Raw genomic sequence first — 24,940 nt, forward strand, 5'->3', positions numbered from 1 at the left:
ATTTTAAGTATCTTCTGTTTTCTTTGTACAGTCAAAGTTGTTTTGGTTGGGCTTTTTTTCCCCTGTAGTTCTTCAGTCATTCAGATGTTTTAGATAAGTTGTAATTGCCCAGGATGAGACATGGGCCATAAAGTGGATTTGCTGCTGTTGCACCACAAAATGCCTGTTTCAGCAGTACTAGTACTAATATACCTGCATTGCTGGCTTCTGGAGCCTGAGAGATGATTATGGTGAAATTTACATGCCAAAAAGTAAGCTGGGGATGTTAGTGGTCTCCTCTCCCCCTGCCTGTGTGTCCTGGTGGGATGCTGTGGACAGAGCCATGCAGAATTCTTTCTGCCTCAAGCCGCTGCTGCCACCACAGTCTGGGCTGCATTCGGTTTTTTTCTGCTGCTCAGAAGCACTCTGGCTGTGATAGGCTTGGCCAGCTTCCCTGTCTGCTTTCAGCCTCATCTGACAATCTTGATAAGGGGAAGACCCATCAGATCTCCCCATGCCTCCAAATGCCCTCTCTGAGGGGACAAAATGACCTTGAGCAGACAGGAGTGGAGTGAAGCAGCTCCCCGGGAGTCCGGCAGCTCTGCCCTCGGAGGAGGATGAGCAGCATCTGCAGATGGGTTCCTGAGTTTCCCCAGCCTCCCTGCAGGCACATTTCACCCTTTCCTGTTGCACTGGCTCTTGCAGCAGTACAACTCCACTGCTTGTAGTGTGGTGTTGGCCACTGCCACGGTGACACCTGAGGTGCTGAGAGGTCGTGGGGACAGCTGACCCCGAGGCACACATCGAGCCATGGTCACATCAGTGTCGGCTGACGCTGTTGAAAGGTGATCTTTAAAATGTACCTCTTAGGGTGTCTCTTCCAAGAGAGCTATTTAAGGTAGAGCATTATGTAACTACTGGAAGTAGATAGTTATTCAACGCTGATTACCTCTGCTGATGAAAGCACTAATATTCAGCAACTGTGCAGTGTCTGTTTATTGTGGAGCAGATGTTGGGAATTGGAGTACACATTGAAGAGACTACATTTTCTGTTTATTTTCAACATGGTATTGTGTGAGCGTATATTCTTGTGACTCATTTGGGAAGATTAACTTGTGCCTCCCAAGTTCCAATGCCTAGCAAGGCACCTGGAAAGCTCTCAATGGGTTTTGGTAGAGCTCGTTCCTTCATTTAACCGTGTTGCCTTAATGAGGAGTGCACTTACACCACCCACTGGTTCTATCCAGATGACACAAACTGGAATCTCTGGCTCTAGAATATGAACACAAATCACTGATTCCACTAAAGTTGAGCCAAGAGAATAAAATTGTTTAGCAGCAACTTTATTTCTTTGCCACATGGCTTTAAAACAGAGTGTTGTGGCATTTTATATTGTGATGCTCAGGTGTAATCACTAGATACTTTCCAGACTGATATGTGTAGCATTTTGAATTTTAGATAGTAATTAAAATTTTTCCCCATTCCTATTGATTTCCTTTTTTTCGACTTTTTCCATCAGCCAGGGGGAGCACAGTTAAACCCTGGCTCTGTGGATAACATATAGATGAGAGAAGGTAGCCATTTTGCAGAGTGATACACTCTGTATGGCTATGGCTTTTTCTCTGCTTCTCTACAAAAAAAAAAAAAATTAGGGTAAAATAAATTCTGAGCAAATAAAACCCCTCTCATCTGTACAGCATGCTTCTGCTGGAGACAGAATTGCATGGATTAACAGGAGAGAGGCTTTTCTGGGTGAAGTCAATCAAAGATTCAACAATTATCTCTTGTATTCTGTCAGTTAAGAAAATTGCACTGAAAGGCTTTGATTATAGTGTGGAAAAAGAGAAAAGGATGAGGGGAGCTGAAGCACAGATTATTCTGTGTGGAGTTAGAAACACCTGTGTCTGCATATTTCTCACTCCCAGCCAGGGCTGGGGGATTCAGGGCACTTGAAGAGTAAGAGAAATTGTCATTACATTACTGCTCACTGTGTGATTTCTGGCTGTTCAAAGTCTTGTTGTGATAAAGGTTTTATCCTGCCTTGTATCAGGTTGCCAGTGATTAAGTTTAAACTAAAGAAAGTTTAAACCTGCGAGCACCAGAAAACTGTTGCAAATGGCCAAGGGAGAACGATGGAAGCAGCCTAGTGCCTCATTAGAGAGGGATTAATTGCAACTAAGTCACCTGTCTACAATTTATTCTTTAGTACAAGAAGACAAAAACTTTCCCCGTCTCCCACAGACATTTACTGCCATGCTGACCTTGCTGGTAAAAAAAAAAAAAAGAAATTTCAATTGAACCCCAATAGTTCTTGTTGAATCCTGCAAGAGCACAGTTTATGTCTTCCATTTCTGCAGCAACCTCTTATATATGTGGCTTTTCTCTGTTATACTGAGCCCTGGTTCTTTCAATCTTTCTTCAGAGGCTGATGTCTGTCAGCACCACAAAGCCTTCTTCCTCAGAATCTCTGAAATGAGATGCAGCCACTTCCCTGGACAGCCTGTTCCAAAGGGTTGTTAGGGAAGCAGTGGAGTCATCACCCCTTGAGATATTTAAAAGGCATGTAGATAGATATACCAGGTTTAGTGTTGAACCTGCTGGGTTAAGAGTGGGACTTGGTGGCCTTAGAGGTGTTTTCCGACCTAAATGATTCCATAACTGTTGGATTCTGTGGATTGGTTTCATTTCTCAGTAGTGCAGTTTGGTTTGTGACCTCCAGGACTGAACTGCATCTCCCTATGAGCCCTGAGCAGTGGCTCAAACACACACGTGGTGGGCTTGAAGTGGCAGTGAAAATGTGTAAATCCCAATTCTCATCAAAAGCCTGCAGCATCACAGACCTGAAAAATGCTTTTTGCACCAGTGGTGTATAGGCTGACAGAAAGCAGAAAACAAATGGAATTGATGGATAGTATGAAGAGTGGGCTGGAACTATGTGGGGAGTGAAAGTGCTGTGAGAATTGTGCTTAAAAGAAGCAGCTGAGACTAAGAAAAAAGATGTTCTCAATACCTTGGTGTCATTTTGGAGTCAACATGTAGGCTGAAGAACATGATTTTTCCCCTCTGTATCCTTTGCAGTGCCCTGAAAACACCCTGAAAGCCCTGAAAGCCAGGATTTTGACCTGGCCAGGCAGGCTGACAGCACCCACTGAGCAGCTTTAAAGTTGTTTGGCAAATTCAAACAAGGAGAACAGTTCCAGTTTGTGCAAAAACAGTGGATTTTGCTTGGGAGACTTAATTAAAAAATGTTTTACTGTACCTGAGCCATCTTGTCATGTATAAACCCAGGCTTTAGCTGTCAAGCCCCAAAATCTCTGAATCTGTGTTATCACATGTTATTTTCTATGCACATTTTGCTAGAGTACAGAAAAAGATGGCAGGCATCAATAGATTAATATAACTCTCCATTCTACTGCCAATATAAACTAAGCAATATAGAAAGGACTCCACTATTTCAGTATTAACAAGATCATAAAAATTCATGAGGCATTCAAAGCTGCTAGTTAAGCTGTGTGAGAATTTCTGAATATGCTCTGTGTAGGACTTGACTGAAAATAACTCACAAAAACTTAGTTTCAGTGGCTTTTTAAGATGCTCTAGGTTCTGCAAGAACTATGATTTGCCTGTTGGTATTTGTTATTGTTATTTAGCCCTGGAATTGCATGGACAGCTCTCACAGAAGTACACAGATATTACAAATTTTGCATCAATAACTGGGAGTGAATGTAGAAAAAGCCAAAGCAGCAGAGACCTGGAATCCCTCTTCACTAATTCTATACAGTTGCATTCCTATTTGAAGGACTAGAACTATTCCAGTGATGATTTCTAGAACTTCTCCTTTCTAACTAAAGAAAGCGAATTGCTAAACTCTTGACAGATACATAAATAATTTATAAATCTTTGAACTGATCTGGAGAAGTGCTTCAGTTTGTGCAATTCAATATTCAATATCAATATCATATGTGATCCACATGTGCAAGGAGATACAGCTTACTGAATTACGGCTATTAGAAACAGAAAAAAAATATTTAATGTTTTACAGTATATACAGTTGTATTTTATATGCATTTGTGTGTGTATATGTATGCATGTAATCATCTAAATACAAAAAACTCTGCATGAAAATACTTGTATAATTATTCCCCTATGCTGCATATGATTTCCATTATTCTGGGAAAGGATTTAGAAACTGTAATACAATTATTCAAATGAAAGGATATTTCTGTATACATTCCCTGTTTTGAATAAAAAGATCTCTGCACATGAAATTTTGGGTATGAATCACATAGCTGCACTATTGACCCTTAAACAAGACTATCCTTGGGTCTGAGGCGCTTGTTTCTTTCTGTGCATAACTATAATTTGAATTTATTGCAGAAGAAACATTTGGAAAGAATGATTATCTGAAAATCATTATTTTAAAAGATAACTACTATCATAACTGCAGAAGATATTTAATCATTCTTCATACTCTGCTGAATGTATAGAAGGAATAACTGACTAATATCTAGCTGTCTACTGTATGTTTTCCTTCTGTTTTGCACTGGAATACATCTGATGCAGTCATTAGTCACCACAGTGACAGAACTCTATTTGCTCTGCCAAGTAACAGTGAGGTCTAACCAAACTGGCATATGATAGCAGTGTCATTGGCACTGGGCTAGCATACCTGAGGAAAACCCAATGTCTGAGTGTTACACATAATTTTTTTCATTTAAGTGGTTTTTCCTTGGGCTAGAAATGTTTGCAGGCACTTATGCTGTGTGTTAAATCTAATGTGCTAAGGATGCACCTTAGGTTGAAGGGTCAGCTGGCAGAGCCTGGCATTTAGCTGCTATTTCAAGCCTTTCACAGTTTGCTTTTTGTATGGGAAGCTGTTGGGAACATAAGCAGAATGCAGTGAGGGAGGGTGGTGCTGCTCCTCTTGGTGATGTGGAAGGAGCCTCACAGCCCCAGAGCTGTCCTGCAGGTGAGCTGGCTCCTGCTGGAGGAAGAACTCTTCCAGCTTCAACACCTTTGTGAACTTCTATGACATTTGCTCTTGTGCTGCTTCTTCCTTTTCCTCTGACAGCCCCCTAGCTGACAAAAGCATAGACTTTGAAGGGGGTTGTGAAAATGTTATTTGATGATTTATTAAATAAATACTGCGCAAGATTTTTTGTGTGATTTTTGTTTTGTTTTCTAATGCAAGAGAATCTCATCTCCCAGGTTTCTAAAGGGAAGAGGCAAGGGTGGGATTTTTTGCTATGAAAAACACATATACAAATAAAGAGAACACCAAAAATTACACAATAAAGCAACTATTGAGTTTCATAAATATGAATCACAAAATGTCATAGAGTAGATTAGGCATTTATGATGTATCATCTCAATAAATTGTAAGATTTTTGTCCTTTAACTGTGAAATGACTAAACCAAACACTTCTGCCAGGCTGAGGGAGAGAGAGTGGATCTGTGACCTGCTGCCAGCAATGACACTGTGCAGGAGCTTGGTCAAACCCAGTCAGCTCTAAGGAGGGCAGACCACAAGCTGGCTGAGTTGTGCATGTAGGTCAGATAAAATATTACAGATAAATGCCCAGGGCAAATCTGGCCATTATACTAATTCCTGCTGAGCATATTCTCAAAGCAGAAAGCAACTTGTAGAGGTGGTTTGAATTTCACTCCTCTTTAGTGGCAGCAGTAGTATCCTGCTTAGCTCCACAATAAATCTGTAGGACCACAGACTGGGGAGATTGGTAATATCTGCTGTTTACTGAACAAGGACCCAGTCCTGCTGATTTTTAACCTTATGATTGGTTCTCATTTGTGTTGCTTATCAATTGTTTTCTCACCACCAAAAACGTTTATGAGAATATTCAGTGCTGTGTAAAGGTTTTTGAGTGAAATCCTGGCCTTTGATGACAGGGAAGGGTAAAATGCCAAGCATTGCCTATCTCAGATCCCACCTGCAATATTTAAAGGTAAAACCTCTCCAAGAACTATGCTGTGAAGCTCCAGAGTGAATGGCTTTAATATTTGACTATTTTGGCATTTTTCTTTTGATTCTGAAATATGAGCAACCTAAAAGACATCGCATTGTCAAGTGGAGCTGGAAAGAGCTTTCTACTGTTCCCCTAGTGAAGGTGTTCATGGTATAAATGATCAAAAGTGGCCATCAAATATTGCACCAATGAAAGCATTGTCAATGTCTTTCATTTGAAAGATAAAAGAAATGTCTTTGTCTTCAAAATCTGATTTTTAAGTAGTATTGAGTAACTTAATGACAGTGAAAGCATGTATGATGTGTTACAATTTTCTGTCACTTCTAAATTTAAACCAAAAATTGTCTTAGAGCTCAGAACAATTTTGAATTCCAGAGTGATCATCTCTTCAGCACCACCCACATCCCGAGTGCCAACGTCACCTACTCCATTTGGACTCCAGCTCTTCAAGTCAGTACTTTGGAGTACAAAGCTGACCCCATTTAGTAAATAGTTTGAGAATATTTAGAAAACCTACTTACTTATTGAGTTTCTACAATTTTAAATAAACAGAGCCAGCTGTCCTGGTTCATAGTGAACACACAAGCTTGCCAGACATGCTGATTCTCCTCCTACTATTGCTGAATTGTTAGAATTTTTTTTCTGTCTTACTAACATTCATTTCTCATGCTTATTAGCCAAGGCTGTGAACAATGAGAAGAGGTTGAAACTTCTACCAAGTAACAGCTATGCAAAATCTGAGTTAATAAAATGCAGCAAAGCTTTTAATAGAGCTAAAAAAGTTCAGAACACAATCTCCCAATGGTTATCACTAGGCATAATGTTTCAAATTTAATATGAAAGCTCCTTTGTGTGGAAACAACTTGGGGCTTGGGTTTTGGGTTTTTTTGAAACAATGTGAGACTTACATGCTAATTTGCTTAAATTTATTTTGAGGCATCAAAGGAAAACATCAAAACTCTTTCCTTCCAACTAGAGAATAATTTGTATTGAGGACCTTCAAGAAGCAGCATGTATTAGAATAGTGCTTAGTCTGGGATAAGTTGATTATACTCTTCCAGAATCTAGTAATGCATTTTGTACACCAGAATCTCTCAGCCTTTCAGTGGGGAGGCCTCATTGCAACCCCTCCCTTCTTTTCCCTCCTCTGTCTCCACCTTCCTCAAGTCTTATTTATTTACTTATTTTCCAGGTAGTGCTGGGGTTTTCCCACTTCTATTGTATTCTGGGTCAGGAAATAGTGCTCACTGTAACCTGTAAGAATTGTGACAGCATGTCTGAGGAATGATCCAGAAAAACATCAGCTTGTGCCCATAATTTATCTGTAGATCTCAAAAGAAGGTGAAAATGTGATCTAATGTCCAATTATAGGTAATTCAGCTCCTTAGAGAAATTTCTTAGCTCTTATTAGCTATAGCGTTTCTTTATTTCTAGTGCCTAAATGAAATACAAAAGTTATCATAAATTTAAATTTTAAATTTAAATAACTACTATAAAAATTGATTAATTCTAACTTGTGCTAATGTTTGGTTATGCATTTCTGAACTTTTCTATTACCTTTAAATTAATATTTAATTGCTCATTGAATAGGTGTCATGTAATGAAAAATGAGCCATCTGTCTTTCTTGGCCATGTTTACTGTTAATTTATATTACATTAGGAAACTTAATTTGTAATATTAGATTTTTCTTGTGATGTCCACTGTTATCCCTTTGGCCTTTTGTTTTCTTTGATTACTATTACTATTGCAAAGTGAGCAGTGTTTTTACTGTTATCTCAGAGTGATACCTCAGATGCCTACCTACATGTTTTATACTAATTAAATGAACAGCAGCAGTGTCTAAGCCACTTGGATGATTTCTCAGACACAGATTTCATCAGCAGCTGCCTAGTCACAAACTCCCAAGTTTATTCCACCTTCCTTGTGGCTGCATTGCCTATGACCTCTCTAAAGTCCATAAAAGAAGTTTAAAAATGCAGCTGTAGCTGTCTGCAAGAGAGCCATGGTTGCATAGTGCCACCCTTCCATCCCACTGAGAGGTGACCCCCTCCCTTCTGCCTCCTCAGACTCTCTCACTTCTCAGTCGATGAAAATGCTGTTTCTAAAGATGTGCTATCACACCTAGAGGCAAAGCACAGCCCATGTCAGGGGAACGTGGAGACAGAGGAGGGAAACCAAGGGAGGGGAGGCAATGAAGCCTCCCCACTGAAAGGCTGAGAGATTCTGGTGTACAAAATACATCATTAGATTCTGGAGGGGTATATTTAGCTTGGCCCAGCCTGAGTACTATTCTAATACATGCTGCTTCTTGAGGGTATCCAATACAAATTGTTCTCTAGTTGGATGAAAAGAGTTTTGATGTTTTCCTTTGATGCCTCAAAATAAATTTAAGCAAATTGGCATCATAGCCTCTCCCTAGCAGTTTAGAAAAGTGGAAAATGAAAAATCTAAGGCTGGCCAAAATGAGACAAATTTTTTTTTGGTTAGACAACTTTTCCAAATATAAGATCATGCAAACTTCAGCAAAGTTTGTTAATGCAAATGTCTGAGTCCAGGTGTGTCTGAGCTGTCCAGTTTACAACTTGATTTAGTATCCAAATGGTCCAATTTATTTTATGTATAAGAATTAAAGCTGCTAAACTTTTTCCATGGGATAACATAAATGTGTCTCTATATATACACATATGCATAATCATAGACAGTAGTTTAATTCAAAGAGATGAAATTATATGAAATTTGGATTTAAGGGATTAACTCTTGAATTCAACTTGGAAAATGTCAGCCAGTAGAGAAAACTGTGTTTATGACTTTTGCAATCTTTGGCATGTTTGCTTTTCCTAAGTAACTATTGCTTTCTGATTTTCAAGTGTGAACTGTAAAAATTGTTATATAATTGTGTGGAACAAGTCAGAAACAAAAGGTGGAACAAATGTAGAGGTGAGCATTGCATTTAGCTTGACTGACTTTTTTAACTGAGAGGACCAAGAGAAAAGGAAACAAAAATCAATGTCTCTGCATGGCACCTTACACAGCAGCAGACAAATTACCTCCTACATTTGCAAGATCATGCTCTTAATGGATTGTGTTTCAAGGGTCTGACAGAGTTATATTTGGCTTTATACCTTTTGGGAATAAACTTAAGACAACCAAGAACTCCAGCAATCTCATTCTTGGTATCCTGCTTTGGTGTATGAGCCAGACGAAAAGTGTTCTCTTAAAAGAAAAACTGCAACAAATATTCAACCAACCCAACCCCCTGTTCCCAAATTCAGAAGAAATGCCTCAGATCAGTGCTTTTGCAGCCTCTGAATGATACCAGTATTTTCCCAGACTGAGAAAATAAGCCACTGGTTTACTATCTAAAGAAGATAAAAATATGCTGGGTTTCCCAAGCTTAGAATTGCCATATGTATACCCTGTCATTCTTGGGTACACTTGTGTAGTTGAAACCACTGGAGAAGATTCCTCTTGACTTCACTTCTGTGTAAATGTCTCCCGAAAGTTTTTCTTACGTACTTTTAAAAAAACCCCTCAAAATCCAGGTTTAAAAGAGTTTAACTGTAGTGAAGCTTTAGCAGGAACATCTCAAAAAACAGCTCCATTATCCACTGCCCATGTTTCTCTTAGGTCATGACAAAAGCAAGGTTAATGCAGCTTAGCCTGCAAGGAAGAGGGCTCTAGTGACTCAGGTTATGCATGATTGCTTACTGAGCTGGGATAACTTGATTAGGAGTCCAAGCACCAAGCACTTGCCATGAAATTCACCTTTCCACAGAGCTCACTGTCAAATAAAATCACTTGTAGACAGAATTAAGTATGGACTCAAACCTGAATGTTTTAACTGCACAAGTGTTTACCTTAAACCTGCTTCAGTTTGGGCCTATGTATTTCAGGTTTTTAGATTTTATCTGAACTCTGTTTGCTAGAGTTAAACTGAAAGGAAAAGTCTGCAGGTGTTTCCTAAGAATGATTTACTTGGATTTGTTCTTCCTGCTGTGTGAGGTGATGTGAGCTCCAATAGTTTATATGGTGATGTCTATAAAGAAAAGCACATAAAAATAGTCAAATGAAAGGAAGCAAATTTCAAAGAGTTAGTTTTGGAGTGTTTTTTTTTTCTTTTATTACTTTTTTTTTTACTCTGAAGATGAAAATTATCCCATATGGATTATTACTCACATCTTCCCCCACTAGAAAGCAGATCCTTGTGGAGAGAAAATTGGCTTCAAAACCTGAAGTATGAAATTCAACTTTTTATACATATTTCAGATTCAGTTTTTGCATATCCTTGTAGCAGAAATAATCACTTGACTGAATTTCTCCTCAAAAAGTAGAGCTGTAGCAACTAAAACTCATCCATTGCAAATGACAACTTTCTGTAAAAAGCCTCACCAGTTTCAACAATTCTTATAAACTGTTATTACTACCACTAACCAGTTTTAATAATTTTCTTCGTACTGTTGTCTGCATTTTTATTTCTAAAGCCCTGTATAAACATATGAAAGAATGAAGTGTGGAATCTGATTTAAGAATCAAAATATAAATAATGCTTAAAAAAAAATATACAGTTTCAGGGACAGTTTTCTTTCCATAATTCCCAACCACCCAACTGCAGAGTTCACAAGGACTTGAGTCATCCGGACACAGGACTGAACTGTACTGGGACATACAGAACCCCAGGGAATTGAAACACATGCATGTGTAGAGATTGAGATTTACCCAGAACAAAACCCACATCATTTTAAATTTTATTCCAAACGTTTATTTTTCAGTCACTGTGCATGGACATAGTTGATCACACAGACTTGTGATACCCATACAACCACCTCACAGTACCTCACCACAATGGCAGACAGGAAAAGGGAATGTGGCACCACAAAACACTGGCTGACAAGCACACAGGCTCTAGACAATTTAATACATTAAACAAGAAAAAATAAATGATAAATTGCTGATATTCTCCATGTTGTCCTCTCATTGCTGGAGAAATTATAACAGCGTAAAAATGGAAAAAAACTTTACAGAACTCCAAGAACACAAACCTCTCATTAGAGTTAGAAACCAGAAAGTTAATGAAGTACTGGCACATCTGAAACTTCCACAGCCCAAGCAGAGGACACTTCCCTGGCCAGTGAAAAAAAGCACTAGCCTGGCCTGGAATTGCTTTGACCATGGATGGCAACAAAAATCTGGTGAGATGTGGAACTCCAGCCCCACACCGTACCCAGTCCGTAGCAGCTCTTTGCAGCCACACAGAGATTGTGTGCCCATCTCAGGTAGGACAAGAGGAGAGAAAAAGGGATTACAGAAATGAAAACATGACTCCTTGCTGCTAATGCTGTACAAGGCCCCTGAGCTGTGATAGGAAATTCTATCAAGACATCTCTACCTATGCATTCTGAGCCGGTCTCCAAATACAACTGTAGGCAAATATAAGATGATTTTATTTTGTTGCAGAAGTCCTGATTTCTGATACAACTGCTGTATCAGGTCAGCAGGATATTTAATTGAAGTTATCCAATGGTAACATTTTCAACAGTGTCTATAATGTACATTATAGACATATAAATTCTTCTCATTCTAATGGTATTGGTTTCCAATCTTTTCACCTTGGCTCAAATCAGATCTCATCATACCATGTTAGTAGTCCTAACTACAAAGTAGTTAAGTAATTCTTAAGTAATTCCCAGTCTGAAGGAGAGGGTCAAAATTTGCCAGTCTCACCCGGCAGGCAAAAAAGGAAGAAATTTTCATAAAATTTTCTGGACAGACATTCGCACTCAATGTTTACATTGCCATTCACTTAGCAAGCCTCATGTAACCCTTGGAATAGGGAACTAAAGGCACTGAAAGGTAATATTTTCATTTGCTGTATAATTTACAAGTGGTTATGAAAATAATATTTTTCTTCAGTTTTCTCCACAGTATTTGATTAGCTTCCATTTATGACTGTCAGTTGGTATAATCCTGCTTTGCTGTCTTTCTTAATAGTAGCACCAAACTCATACATTTTTAATTTTTCGTTAATTCTCCTTCTCATATATATTTCATTTTCTTACTGTTGTACCTCTATCCCAGTAAAAAAAACCACCAAACATAAAGTCTGGCATAAAACCACCCATAAATTTTTTGTCAATTACCTAGTAATGAAATTGCCCTCTTAGGTCACTTTACAATGTCTGTGGTAAATATGCCACATACAAATAAATCACAGTATAAAACTATATACACAAATTAGCAGTAACAGCTGAATATTAGGATCTCTGATTTTAATTTACAGAATAATTTACAGTGTAGAACAAAAAAAACCAAAACAACAGCTTATCTCGTAGAAATACAAACCAACACTTGCCCCCCATCCCTGCAGATACCGGAAGATAATTATCCATTGTATGTGGATATATATGACTATAAATCACAGAATCATAGAATAGCCGAGGTTGGAAGGCACCTTAAAGATCATCTTGTTCCAATACCCCACCATAGGCAAGGACACCTTCCACTAGACCAGGTTGCTCAAAGCCCCATCCAATCTGGACTTGAATAGTTCCAGGGATGGGGCAGCCACAGCTTCTCTGGGCAACCTCTTCCAGCATCTCATCACCCTCACAGTAAAGAATTTCTTCCTAATATCCAATCTCTATCTATCCTCTTTCACCTTGAAGCCACTAATATTAAGCCACTGAATATTAATATATGTCTATACTTGGAATGTATATATTCATGTATGAACACATATATGTGCAAATTTTCTCACAAAAATGCTCCAAATGCATGAATGCATGAATTTCTAAATTAGTAAATATAACTTATTGACTCTACCTATATGTTGCACTTTCTTCTTCTGTCTTACACCTGAGAGCAGCTCAAAGACTTACTGACTTTTCAAATAAAACAGCTATTTAATTTTAAAATTCTTATTATTACTCAACATCCAGGTACCTTGAGGGATCAAGAGAAACTGTTATCAAAATTACAAACTGTAAAGATGACGTTCATTAAGAAAAAAAGTCCCATTAATTGTTCACTGAACCACTGAGAGCCCGCTGAGTCTTTCTCTTATGAAATCAAGCAATTTTACAAAGCTTTAGACAGCTTAATGTGAACTAGGCCTGGTGCTTCAGAATCTAATGCCCAAATAAAAGTAAGTGTTTAAGTAAGAAATAGATCCCTGCATAGGAATTTGGGTGCCTGAGTGTTAAGAAGTTATCAGGTCTCAGGGGAATCTGGGCTCCTAAGACTTGTTTTAAAAGGAATTTGAAAAGAAAAGGAATAAGCAAACAAAACAATTAAAAACCCCAACCCTTGGAACACTTCATGTTTGAGTTTTTGTTTCAATACTATGCCCTACACATACCATCAGTTTTCTCACTTCACCATGAGGTTTAGTTTTCTTTTCATATTAAAGCCTCTAAGTTTGTTCTTAAAAAATAAAATTATGTAAATACTTATCTTCAGAGAAATGCAGTGGCAGCAAACCCAGAAACTAGAGACAGCTTATTGCTAATGAATCAGGATTTGCAAGTGAGACAAGGAAACTCATCAGGACCCAGAGCTACCCATTTGTGGGAAGGTGGGAGATGTTCAAACAATGCAACTGAAAGTCAAAATAGCTAGAAAAGGAATGGGAGGGCAGGGAATGTCATGTCAGTTCACATGGGCAGCTTGAATGACATCTTGGAAAATGTGGGGAAGTACATTCTGGTGCCATTTCAGGTTTGCTTCTCAGCAGACCCCCACTGGCATCTCTTCCCTTGTCCCTGCCTCCTCCTCCTCTTGGAGAGAGGGCATACACCTTCCTGTGAGCACATAGGGGTGCTCAGCCAGCTGCTGCTCAAAACCCCCCACTGGCTCCCACTGCCACTTCACAGCTCCAAGTCTGTATTCCCCATCCCACTTGCCACAGCCCTTGCTTCACAGGTGCCAAGGAAACCCCATCTCATTTATTTTATCAGTCGCTGCTCCTCCCACCCCTCACTGTCTCAGCCATTACCCCAGCTGCTAATGAGTTCACCCATACTCACTTATAAGATTTCTGGGGGGAAGCAGTTCATGAGATCATAAAATATACAAGTTGTGTACCACTATAAATGCAAAGAGCATGCTTTCCCCCATCCCCTGAAAGAGTATCTTGGGTTTACACGATCCCTTTTTTGGTTTCCCCATTGTCCACTGAAGATGTGAAGTTTGATTCTTGTTCTTCACTTGGTTTCCTCTCCCCTGGGTAGTGGTTCATCTCTTGCATTTCTAAAGTAACTTTATTTCTTTTGGCAAATGCTTGGCTGATCTGATGAAATGTCTTATTTTTTGTTTCAGGCAGGACAAAAAACAGGTAGGTCGCTCCTGCAAAGCAGATGCCAGCAAACACTAGGAAGCAGTAGGTCTGTAAACCAGCCTGTGAATAGAAGACAGAGGAGATGGTCATTACAAAACAGAAAAAAATCAGAAGTAAGGCAGGATGGTTTAAAAGAAGAAGTGGGGTGCATGGAGCAATTTTTAGCCACGTACAGTACATGCTGGCACTCATTGCTAGTTGAGTACTGAGAAGTTCATAAAAATGCATGAAATTTTGGTTCTTCCAACACTGCCTGTGGCCTGTCGACAGCAAAGCAGGTTCCTGGCACAGGAGAGCTGCAATCTGGGTGGTGCTGGGAGACACAGACCGAGCTGAGGCAGCATGGGGAGAGCAGGGGAGAGCAGGTGGCAACAGGAATCCTGCACTGAGCTCAGCTGAGCCTGGCAACACCCAGGGCATTCGGGAAATGAGGCTGATGTTCCCCCGGGTTGTTCTGCACACTGCCTCCCAGCGCCTAGGTACAGAAACTGAGGCATGCTTTAAAAGTGCTGTGCACCTCTACAAAACCCATGGAAAAACTGCTATGTTCATCATAGCAGTTACAGGTGCTGAGATTTACAAAATAAATGAGGAAAAACCCCAAATAGCGCACCTTTGTTATCACCCTTATGGTTATGGGAGTTCACAGCAATAAAAATAATCCATAAAATGCATTTCTTTTCCTGCTAGAAAGTGTAAGAGTTAGTTAAGGGAATGCAAAGTACAGACCATATTTGAATGTTATAGATTTTACTTCACTGCAAAAATGAAGAGAACAGATGTAAAGAAGTTAATTTATAAATTGATTATAAAGGCTCCAACCAGCCAGTAGAAGTTGTACTTCACTGAAACCTAAGTATTTCTTGCCTGGTGATTATTAGATCATTTAGCAGCTACCAGTTACCTTTCAACAGTACAGCTGTGAAAAATCATTTGATAAATACCATATTGCCAATTGAGCTTGGTTGAACTTGGAAGAGGTTTGATATTATGGCTCCAGGGAAGTCACTTGCAACACGTAAGGGACGCTTTCGGGGTGCTGGACGGTCTGGGACACGGCAGAGACCTCTATAATTGAGTTAGATGTTAGTAGTTTATTTCAGGGCATGGGAGAGGGAGAGAGCCTGCTATGAGCCAGCAGATAGAGCTCAAAGCAGGCTCGGAGGGAACAATGCAAAAGGGGGTAAAATATGAATACATGAGTTCAAGACTTAAGATTGCTAAGAAAGATAGTAACAGGACAGAAGTGAGAGAGCCGGGAAAAGAGAGAGTCCAAGCTCTCCTTTATAATTACTTATATAATCTATACATTTGAATATTCTATTCCTTCACTAACCAATCTTTATAAGTATATTTATACAGTAACATTTGTGTGTGACCTATAGAAATTGCTGCTTTTGTATATTTTTAGTTATCTCAGGGTCCTTCAGACCTTTCTTTATAAGGCTGGGGAGAGGGGTCTCAGCTAAGTTTTATTGGAGGAAAGAATGTGTTCTGGCATACCAGACTGGTTTCTTTGAATTATTCAAACCGTGCTTTCATTTGTATTTCTTCCTTAGCCTTTCTAGCTAAAGAGTCATATTTATAATTTCTTTCTAATTCTACCTTCCCAACATAACATTTGAGGAAACCTCCCTTCCTCCTCTATTGATTTACACTCTCAAACATCCAATGTACCCATATTTTTCTAATTGCTTTTATTAACAAGGCTGAATTAACCAGAAAGAGTGAATCCAATTCCAAAAATAAGGTGGCTTTTCTGTGGTGCCTTGCCTGAGATCATGAACAATAAACCCAAGGAGAGCTGGACTCCTCACACATCACCTCAGGTGCTGCAAGGCTGAGGTTACCCCAGAGAAAACCACTCTGGGCAGAGGAAGCAGACCTGCCTTCCTAAACATACACATTTACAGATACCATTAAAGGTATGTAGCTGAAACAAGTAAGACAGAGCCAGGAAACCTTCATTTTGCACATTTTTGCAACAGACTCTCATCATCGTTAGTCACACCAGTCCTACGCTGCAGGCTGGTCTAACTCCCTGCTTTGGGTGCTCCAGGTGTATGCAATTCTTAGCACTATTTTTGTTTCACTTGCTCATTATGCGTGGTGTACGAGAAGAACATTAATTCCTGGGTGGAACAAGAAAGAAGAAATGGAAAAAACCCTTTCTTGCAGCTGCTTTTTAATAAGGTGGCTGATTTCCAGCCTGCCTAGCCACAATGTTCTCTGTTTCCATGGATAATCCATTACCTAGTTCAAATCCTGCCTGTAATAGGAAAAGCTAGCAAGTGCATCCTCTGATATTGTCTATGGACTCTAGAGATCATCAGTGTTTTTTCATTAAATCCTAGAAGCATGAAGTCCTGAGCAAGCTGACAATCACAAGCCAAACAACATGGGTAACGTGGGGGGGAAATATTCTGGCAAATAGAACTTTCAGGCTTATACGGAGGCAGAAGCAAAAGGATATAGTAGACAGGAGAAAATAATTTTGCAGTGCCTCATAAATCATCCTGTCATGCTAAGAATTTAAATTTTACATCTGGATCTTCTGCATTTGTAGTTGTTGTTCATCTGAATGACAGAGTTTCAAACCAGAATCATGTTTTTCACTTTGTAAAAATTCAGTGAATTAAATATTCTCCATGATAAAAATGAACCATTAATCCCTCGTATGAATAAACACGGCAACCAAAGGCAGTAAATTACCTGTGTCTCTTGGTGGTGCTGCGACAACTTTGTCCCACCTTTCTAACTCTTTATTTCTTTGCTGCCCATGAGCTAAATAAATTAGTTCTTATTATCTTTGATTCATATCTCTGTAAACCTCTTCTAATTGAACAAAACCCTCATGAGTGTGTTTTATTTGCAATTATTTTACCTAATGTATTTATATTTATTTGTAATAATCATATTCTTCCTAATTTCTGCAATCCCTTAAGAAGTAGCCTTCAAGGACCTCCAACTGAAGTTTCACAGAGAATAAGCTAAAAATTAAATTTTGCTCAAAATCCTACAAGTGGATTTTGTTGGGTTTATACAAGGCTGCACTGGTGTCCTGCAGGATTTGTCCAACAGGCCCATAATTCCCAGACAGAAAACACTGCAGGGTGACCACAAAAAGCCCCTTTGTCTCCAGCCATTCTTCAGTTATAATATTTCCTTGAATCTGGTTATTATTTTACACTCACAGCAAAGAAAACCACTCATTCATAAACCTTTTATAATTCATCCAGAGTTCAATTTATATCACCCAAACCTGCATTTGGCACAGAACATCACATACTAATTAAATTACTCATTATAAGCATGGAACCTTCTATGCACACTGCACACTGATAAAGCTTGTAGGACAGAAATACAGGATAAAGGGGGAGGAAAATGTTAAATCACAAATCTCAACTCAGTAAAACCTTTAGTGGGACATAGGTGGGACAGAGCTCAGATAGATGTTTAATTCATTTTTATCTGTTTCTGAAGTATTTTGAATTGCCTGGTGCTGGAAGAAAGATCTGAGAGGTGGAACAAGCAATAGATTGGCCCAAAAATATCTGATGTGCCCATCAGGGAATCTAGAAGGTGAGATAATGTGGTAAAAAAACAGTAAATGCTGAGCTGTTGAACAATGGCTACTACAGAGAAGGTACTGATAGACAGATCTGACAGGAAACAGAGTCTCTGTTCCATGAGGTTATTGTACTTTCTTTTATTTATATTGCATATTATTTATATTCTGTCCATGAAACCTGTATACCTCACTTACTCTCTGTAGTCACCATAGTCTCCCAGCTAACTCTCCTAACTAACTCTGTAGTTTTACACCTTCCAGTGTGCTAGGTATGAGCCTGCTGATGCTACTGTAGAGGTAAAACCACAGAATATTGCTTATCCTGGGCTGGGGTGAGAGTAAAAAGCTGAGGAAGAACTTAATTTAAAGTCCTTGGTGGCAAAGCACTGATTCTCTGCAGCTGTGGGTATTTGGGCTTATGGGCATGGATGGCCTCAAGATTCTTCACTGACACGTGCATTGTCAATGATACAAGAATAATGACAACATATATGATAAAATTGAAAAGGTTTATCCTTTTTCTATGCTTTGTGACAGTATTTCACCTAGTACATGGAGTAGAAGCCTCAGTGTTCAAAAAATTGAATACTTGTTTCCACCAGAAGAGTAGCTTAACTCCTTATCAAAACATAGCACCTCTGAAGAGCTAGAAGGGGTAGTTCAAGGAGGAAGGGAATGTCAGAGGAAGAAGTAAAAGCAGATTAATTCTGAATGGAAGCTCTAAGCAAATAGAGAAAAAAATAGAGAAAAAAAATGAGGAAAGTGTATGATTTCTGTAGTTCTGCATTTCCTCTCATAAGGACAGGTTACTGCCTCACAGTCTGCTCCAAGCAGCAGCAGCAGCAGCAGCAGCAGCAGCAGCAGCAGCCCTGGTGGTGCAGGAAGCACCAAGGCAGCTCTGTCCATATTCCACTGACACATCCACTCACGCTGGTCTCTTCACACTGCCTGCAGACTGCTCAGGTTCAGAACACGCTGCCACCCTCACAAAGGTGCTTCTCCTCCCCCAGCACCAGGCAGCCTTGCCAGAGCTAGGAATGTTTCCTTAGCAATACCCGAATCCAGGCTTTTGTGTGCAGGATTGGAAACCCAAAGGCCAGAAGGGATTCAGAACAAAGCTCTACAAGAGCCCCTGTTTTGCAGCTGTGTTCCCTTGGCACTTCCCTAAGCATAACCTCCTGCAGGAGCAGCCAAGGCTCAAAGGTGAGCAGGGTTTAGGTGGTTTCCCAAACAGCAGCAGCGCTGTCTCCTGACAGATATCCATCCAGAGCCAAGGGCACACACCCAGGTGAGGGTCCTGGAGGGGCCAGGCTGGCTGGGGTTACTGAGGGTCACCTGCCCTATCAGGTCTACGGGGGAGGGCAAAAGGACAGCAGACACACTTATTGATGCAATCTCCTGAGGGAAGCACCTACTAAGTCAGCAGACTAATAAAACCTCTTCAAAGCAGGATTTACATTGGATTTTTCAAGGCTGGTGATGGCTATTGCTGTACAGGATATTTAATAATTAAGCTTTAACTTTTAAATGCATCACCTTTTATTTTAATACCAGCTTTGTAAGGAGGCCATTTGAAAAACAGCATTTCTGGAAATTCTGGAGCTGAATCCTGAATTACTAATTTTTGTCTTTTTTCTGCAGATGATGAAGGCTTTCTATTTGTGGAAAAATAAAAAAGAAAACTAAGAAGTGATTTACCTACAACACACATGCAATTACCACAAAAAAGAATCAAAGTTGAAGTACGCAGACAATTCCCCCAGATCAGATCCCAGGCATGGCAAGCAATCAGTCCTGACTTTGAGGATAAGATAGAGCTGCATATGCGAGGTGTATGAATAAATAGGTGCAGCTTTGCCACTTTTTCTTTAGCAAAGAGGTGAACAAACATACCCCCAGCTTGTGAGGGGCTGCTATACACATCAGAGAGAATGCACAGGCATTTCCCCCTCCTCCCTTTAAATACAATAGTAAAGAATACTTAATTTTTAGCATTATGAACTGACTTTATGTGCCCAACATGAATGAGCAAAAGAACTCATTTTTTTTAAAGCTTAAAAGTAAACTGAAACAAATAAAACACCTAACATTGAAATGATCAGAATTCTGGTTTTAATTACAAAACCTGCACAATTTGCTACTTTTAGAAGTAATCTAGCTGAGAACAGTCTTCCTGTTAATAGATTGCATGCTGTGAACACCATACTCTGGAGGAATCTAAAAGTAGTTGAGAGGATCATTACATGCTATTTAACAATAGTTGCTTGCTGACTTAACACACTCTGTAGAAAAGGTTAAATTCTAAGCAGGACTGTGATACTGGAAACAGGAAAACATATATTCTAGGGTATATACAGCAAAATTAATGAGCAAATAAACAAATTCTGAATCAATTTAACAAATGTAACACATTAATATTTTTAAATCAAAACTTTTGGCTCTTTCCAGCAAATGCCAAACATGACTCTAAATTCTCAACTTGCAAAGTCACATCCCTTGACACTAGCAATGGGTCCTTGCATTTGGAAGTTGCCATGAACATCAGTGTCACGAGATGTGGGTCAAACTGGCATTTGAAGAGGTGAGGTCAAGTGATAATGGTTCTTATAAAATTGATCAGCAGAAAAACTGTTATTCATGCAGACATTTGACTTCACTTTGCTTCAAATTGATAAAATGCAGTGAAATAAATGGATAAGGGCTTGTGTCCTTTACCCTTTGTCCTTCTTCTGTTCCAGACATAATTTAAGGTGCTGCTGAAAGTGCAGGACAATGAAGAAGGACAGAGCATTAAAGTGTAATGTATGAAACATAATTCCTAAGTAAAAAATAGAGACAGTTTTAGACATGAACTGCAATTTCAACCATGACCCTCACAGACTCACTACCTCCTCATAAAAATGTAACAGATCCTTATAGTGTATCACTCAAGTGGGTTGATTCTAATTAAGATAAGCACATCTAACCCTCTGATAGCCCACATTTCATTTTCTCATCTTCGAGGGCAACTTTAACCATTTCCCTTAATACAGGGACACTGTCATTGCATGGAACATCCAATGCATTTGAAGAAGCTTAAAATAGCTTGGCTGAGGGAAACTATGCATAACTTTCTGTGCACACCTGTTAATGAAATCCCTGTGCTGAGTAATAGAAAAAGTGAAGGAATACTATTACACAGTAAGGAAATAATAAGGACAACCAAAAGACAATCTTGCAAGTAAATGAATCTTGAGGCATGAGAATGAAAATCTCTAGTGTAAAACTAAGGAAGAAATAAAGTAGAAATAAAAGAGAACCTCCAGGAACCAGTATAATGACTCAGAAGTACTTCTTCACAGGCCCAAATAAATTAGTTTGTAAAAGGAGGAAAATGAACACACATACAAGTCTTAGCATTGTACTAGTAAGCAATCTGAACTAAAGCTTCAAGGCTTGTAGCACCTTTATTCCATATAATACTGAGCTCCTTCTGGATCACAGATCTAAGAAGATTATTTTGGTCAAACCCCAGTTAAAAGTAAAATCATATATACTTTCTATATAGCAGTTCTCTAAACATAACAGGATATTCCACTGCATTCCCCAGTTATTGGAACCTTTTGTATTAGGAGGAAGGTCTGAAGATGAGCTGTTCTTGAAAATTAAAAATATAAAATACAAAGCAATTTAAGTATTTCTTGAATACATACTCTATATACAATGTGACTGACATCTAAAAAAGACTCTGAACAGTCTTCTAGAAAGAGAAATTATTATGACAGAAAACTTCTGGAGAAATCTGCTGTTTTCCTACAGTATATTACTAATTTACCATGTAGTCTTTAAGTGCCTTATAGCAATCTTGAAATATGAAATAATGAAATATGAAATAAAAATGCATCAACATATAATGAAAATAGCATGTTGGGAAATTATTTGGTAATTATTGATGTTTAGTAATTATTTGTATTTATGCAGCACATTACAAAAAGTAAACAGAAACTTTTTCTAGATAACATGTAATTTAAAGTTCTGCGACACCACTGGATTACTGAAGTCTATCCCTGCAAACTTATTGCTAATGAAGATTATTACTTTAATGCAAGAAGCCTATTCTATGGCACCAGAAGTTTTCCAGCCTTTTAGATTATACTCTTCTGCTGGTTTGTTTTTCCCTGTGCCTGCTTCAGCTCATTGCACCCATTCCCATGTATTTTTACATTCTAATTTCTGTTTTCCTGTGTCCCTGTTCACATTTCAGCACCTCAAATAGGTAGCCTGGAAAAGAAGCTGCATTCAATTTTTTTTTTTAATTTGTCAAAAATTGATTTTTATACTAGCTTTTCAATCTCACATATATATTTTAATGTATGACTCAAGACACTCTTTGATTATATTTATCTACAGATGGTTGAAGGGCAAAAATCTAGTAATTCAAATTAGTTAATTGGTGACATTTGGAAAACTAACTACTATTTGATTTTTTAGTAACTCTAAACTTACCAGATTTATTTCCCAAATGTTTGGGATAATTTTGTAGAAGTACACCAAGGAGCAAAAAAATGTGGCTGCTGTTTCTCAAGCAATCAGGTTAGTATTTAAATACACAGACAGGATTATGCATTCATCCTGTGAAGGCAACTTAAAGATTTTTTTTCCTGGTTTAGGTTTATAAAATGAACTAGGAGGAAGATACTGCCTTTATGTGAAGAAAGTGGTGACTCATAAACTGAATTTTGAGAATAAGGTTGACTGAAATAGGAAAAAAGTTAAAGCTTGGGAAAAAAGAGATGTTCTAGTTTGATCTTGGAAAACGCTTTAAAAATCAAAGTCTGAGTAACACTGCTTTCATCTTTAGGTGCAAATTCTAAGCTTTTTCTCTTTTTTATTTCTCTTTTCTTTAAAAGAAGAAAAAAATCTCAAAAAATCTTCAAGCTCGAAATACAATTTATCATCATTAAAACTAAACTGGATAATTTTGTAATCACACAACTGGATATTTTTATGACACATAATGATAAATTCCCCAAGGCTACAGCAAACTTCATATGGATGCATACTAAATCACTCAAAAAGCTTTAATATGCATGTGGAAAATTAGAGAATGTAGTTTGCCTTTTAATTTGAATTTACTGAGGGTCTTTAAACAGTTTTTACTAGGTGATCTCTTGGGTAGTAATAGCACAACAAGTAGGGAGTGTCCTGAGGTGCATGAATTCAAATCTGACAGCTAAGCAGAGCTCAGGTTAATCCTCAGTTTTGTGCAGAAGAAGGCAGAAACTGCAGTTTTGGAGAAATGTGGCTGTTCTCTAAATGTCTCTGGATAATTAAAAAAAAAAAAAAAAAAAAAAAATACCTCCCTCCCCCCCCAAAAAAACAACCCCAAAAAAAAGTATTCTGATTAAATGCCCCTAGATTTGAGATCTTGTTCTCTGTCCCTGCCCAGCTGCCAAGGAGGTAGGTGGTGGAAGCAGAACTAGCTGGACAGTTGGGCTGGAAGGGAGGGTCTAATGCTACTAAAAGTCACTCATCTTCTGGAAGAAAAAGCTATTAAACTACACAGGAGCATCCATTTGCTGGATGAGCTGGGGCTGCCCCATGGACTAGGTCAGGTTTTTCAAAACCTCAAGGGAATTGTCTAATTCTTTCTATCATTTTGTAGATGTCCTAACAACCTCAGGAAAAGGAATTATTTCTCTACCTCCTTTTGGAAATCTCACCTGAGAGTGTCTAAGCTGGAAAGGTGTTCACCATGAAACTGGTGAATAGCACTCATCAATTTCAGTAAGCATGAAAAGAAGCTCTCAGGATATAGCAGTGTAATTGCAGTTAATATTAGTAAATGTATAGAGTTTGGTAAGATCACAGACTTTATATTCATGTTAAATTTTGAAGTTGATCCAAGTAATCAAAACTACAAGAGACTTGTCCCTGTTAGAAGAAATTTTAAATTTAGTGTCAAACTTAGATCATGGGTGGGACGTTATAAGGCTTTCAAGGTCTACCATAAAGTACCTCATACAGATAATTTAAAACAGTACATAGTACTACATAGTAAAAGCAGTTCTATTTGTCAAATGAAAAAGAAATATATAAGTTTTTAGAGTATGATTTTTTTACTGTATCTGCAAATAGTTAGGCATGTGGTATTGCAGAATCAAATTCTTTTCAGTTGGAAGAAAGCACGCAGAGCAGCAGCTCTCATCAAATCTCTTCCTTGGCAACGATTTGAAGACCATTCCAGAATCTCTCTCCTGGGTGTGAGGTGCAGGTCTCCATGAGGGTTGGCTCTCCCTGCACCTCTCCTTCTGCCCCTATTATTTTTCTCTGTGTGTTTAAAAAACTCAAAACCTAGAACTTCTTTATTTTGGCCTGTAGTAGTGAGCTTCACTCTTAAACTGTTATTAGTGGAGCAGGATGTCTCTTTTAAGAGTTTGGATACGTCCATTCAGGCCATCATCAGCTGTATTTCAGCTCCTGAGATAAAGCACCAGCTTCAGTGTGAGCTGCAGAGAGTACAATCCATGGGAGAGGTTCATGAGCAAGAAAAGAACCTCAGCTTGTTTTCTAATTAGATGCTGCTTGAAGCCTTTTTGTTTCAAGCAAAAAAACCCTGACATATCAATAGTGTTGAAGTATTCTTAGGAATCAGAGCAGGAGAATGTTGTTCTGTGTTGAACTTTTAATTTTCTTTTTACAACTTTTTTTTTTTTGAAAATAAACTTACCTTGTTAAAGTACAGCCCCAGTTCTCAGACAGCTCCATGTGACTAGTGCAGCCAAGCAATCCACTAAAAACAAAGCTTATGGGAGCCTGGGGAAGCTGGGGCAGGAACAGATTAATCCATGCAGCAATTAAGCTGCAGCAAGAAGGAACCAGCTAAAGAAGATAAAAGCCTGATAGAAGTTGAAAAAAAGAGCCATGAAGCCAAGCTTGTGAAGGGAGGTGCAGAAAGCATCTATTTTCCCATGAGACTTATATGGATCCTCAAAGCACAGGGTGATAGGGTGATCTCAAACCATGATGATGGGTATTCTAAAGGCTGAAGAAAGAGGCAGTGACAATCACAATCAGTGATTGTGAACCCAGAC

The 24,940-nt window shown here is 38.7% G+C and overlaps 1 protein-coding gene across 2 annotated transcripts in view; it reads right to left on the reverse strand.

Moving 5' to 3' along the window:
- Positions 1-10,700: 10,700 nt before the first annotated feature.
- SLC2A9 (solute carrier family 2 member 9) overlaps positions 10,701-24,940 on the reverse strand; it is a 90,033-nt gene continuing 75,793 nt past the window's right edge. For both annotated transcript variants that reach the window (XM_005517839.3, XM_014263253.2), the window contains one exon: positions 10,701-14,356. In XM_005517839.3, the coding sequence (XP_005517896.2) occupies positions 14,099-14,356 (258 nt within the window). In that variant the 3' untranslated portion in view covers positions 10,701-14,098. The remainder of the gene's footprint in view (positions 14,357-24,940) is intronic.

Source organism: Pseudopodoces humilis, chromosome 6, assembly GCF_049639895.1.
Source record: "Pseudopodoces humilis isolate 2021_Gansu_Grassland_sample_001 chromosome 6, ASM4963989v1, whole genome shotgun sequence".
NCBI lineage: Eukaryota > Metazoa > Chordata > Aves > Passeriformes > Paridae > Pseudopodoces > Pseudopodoces humilis.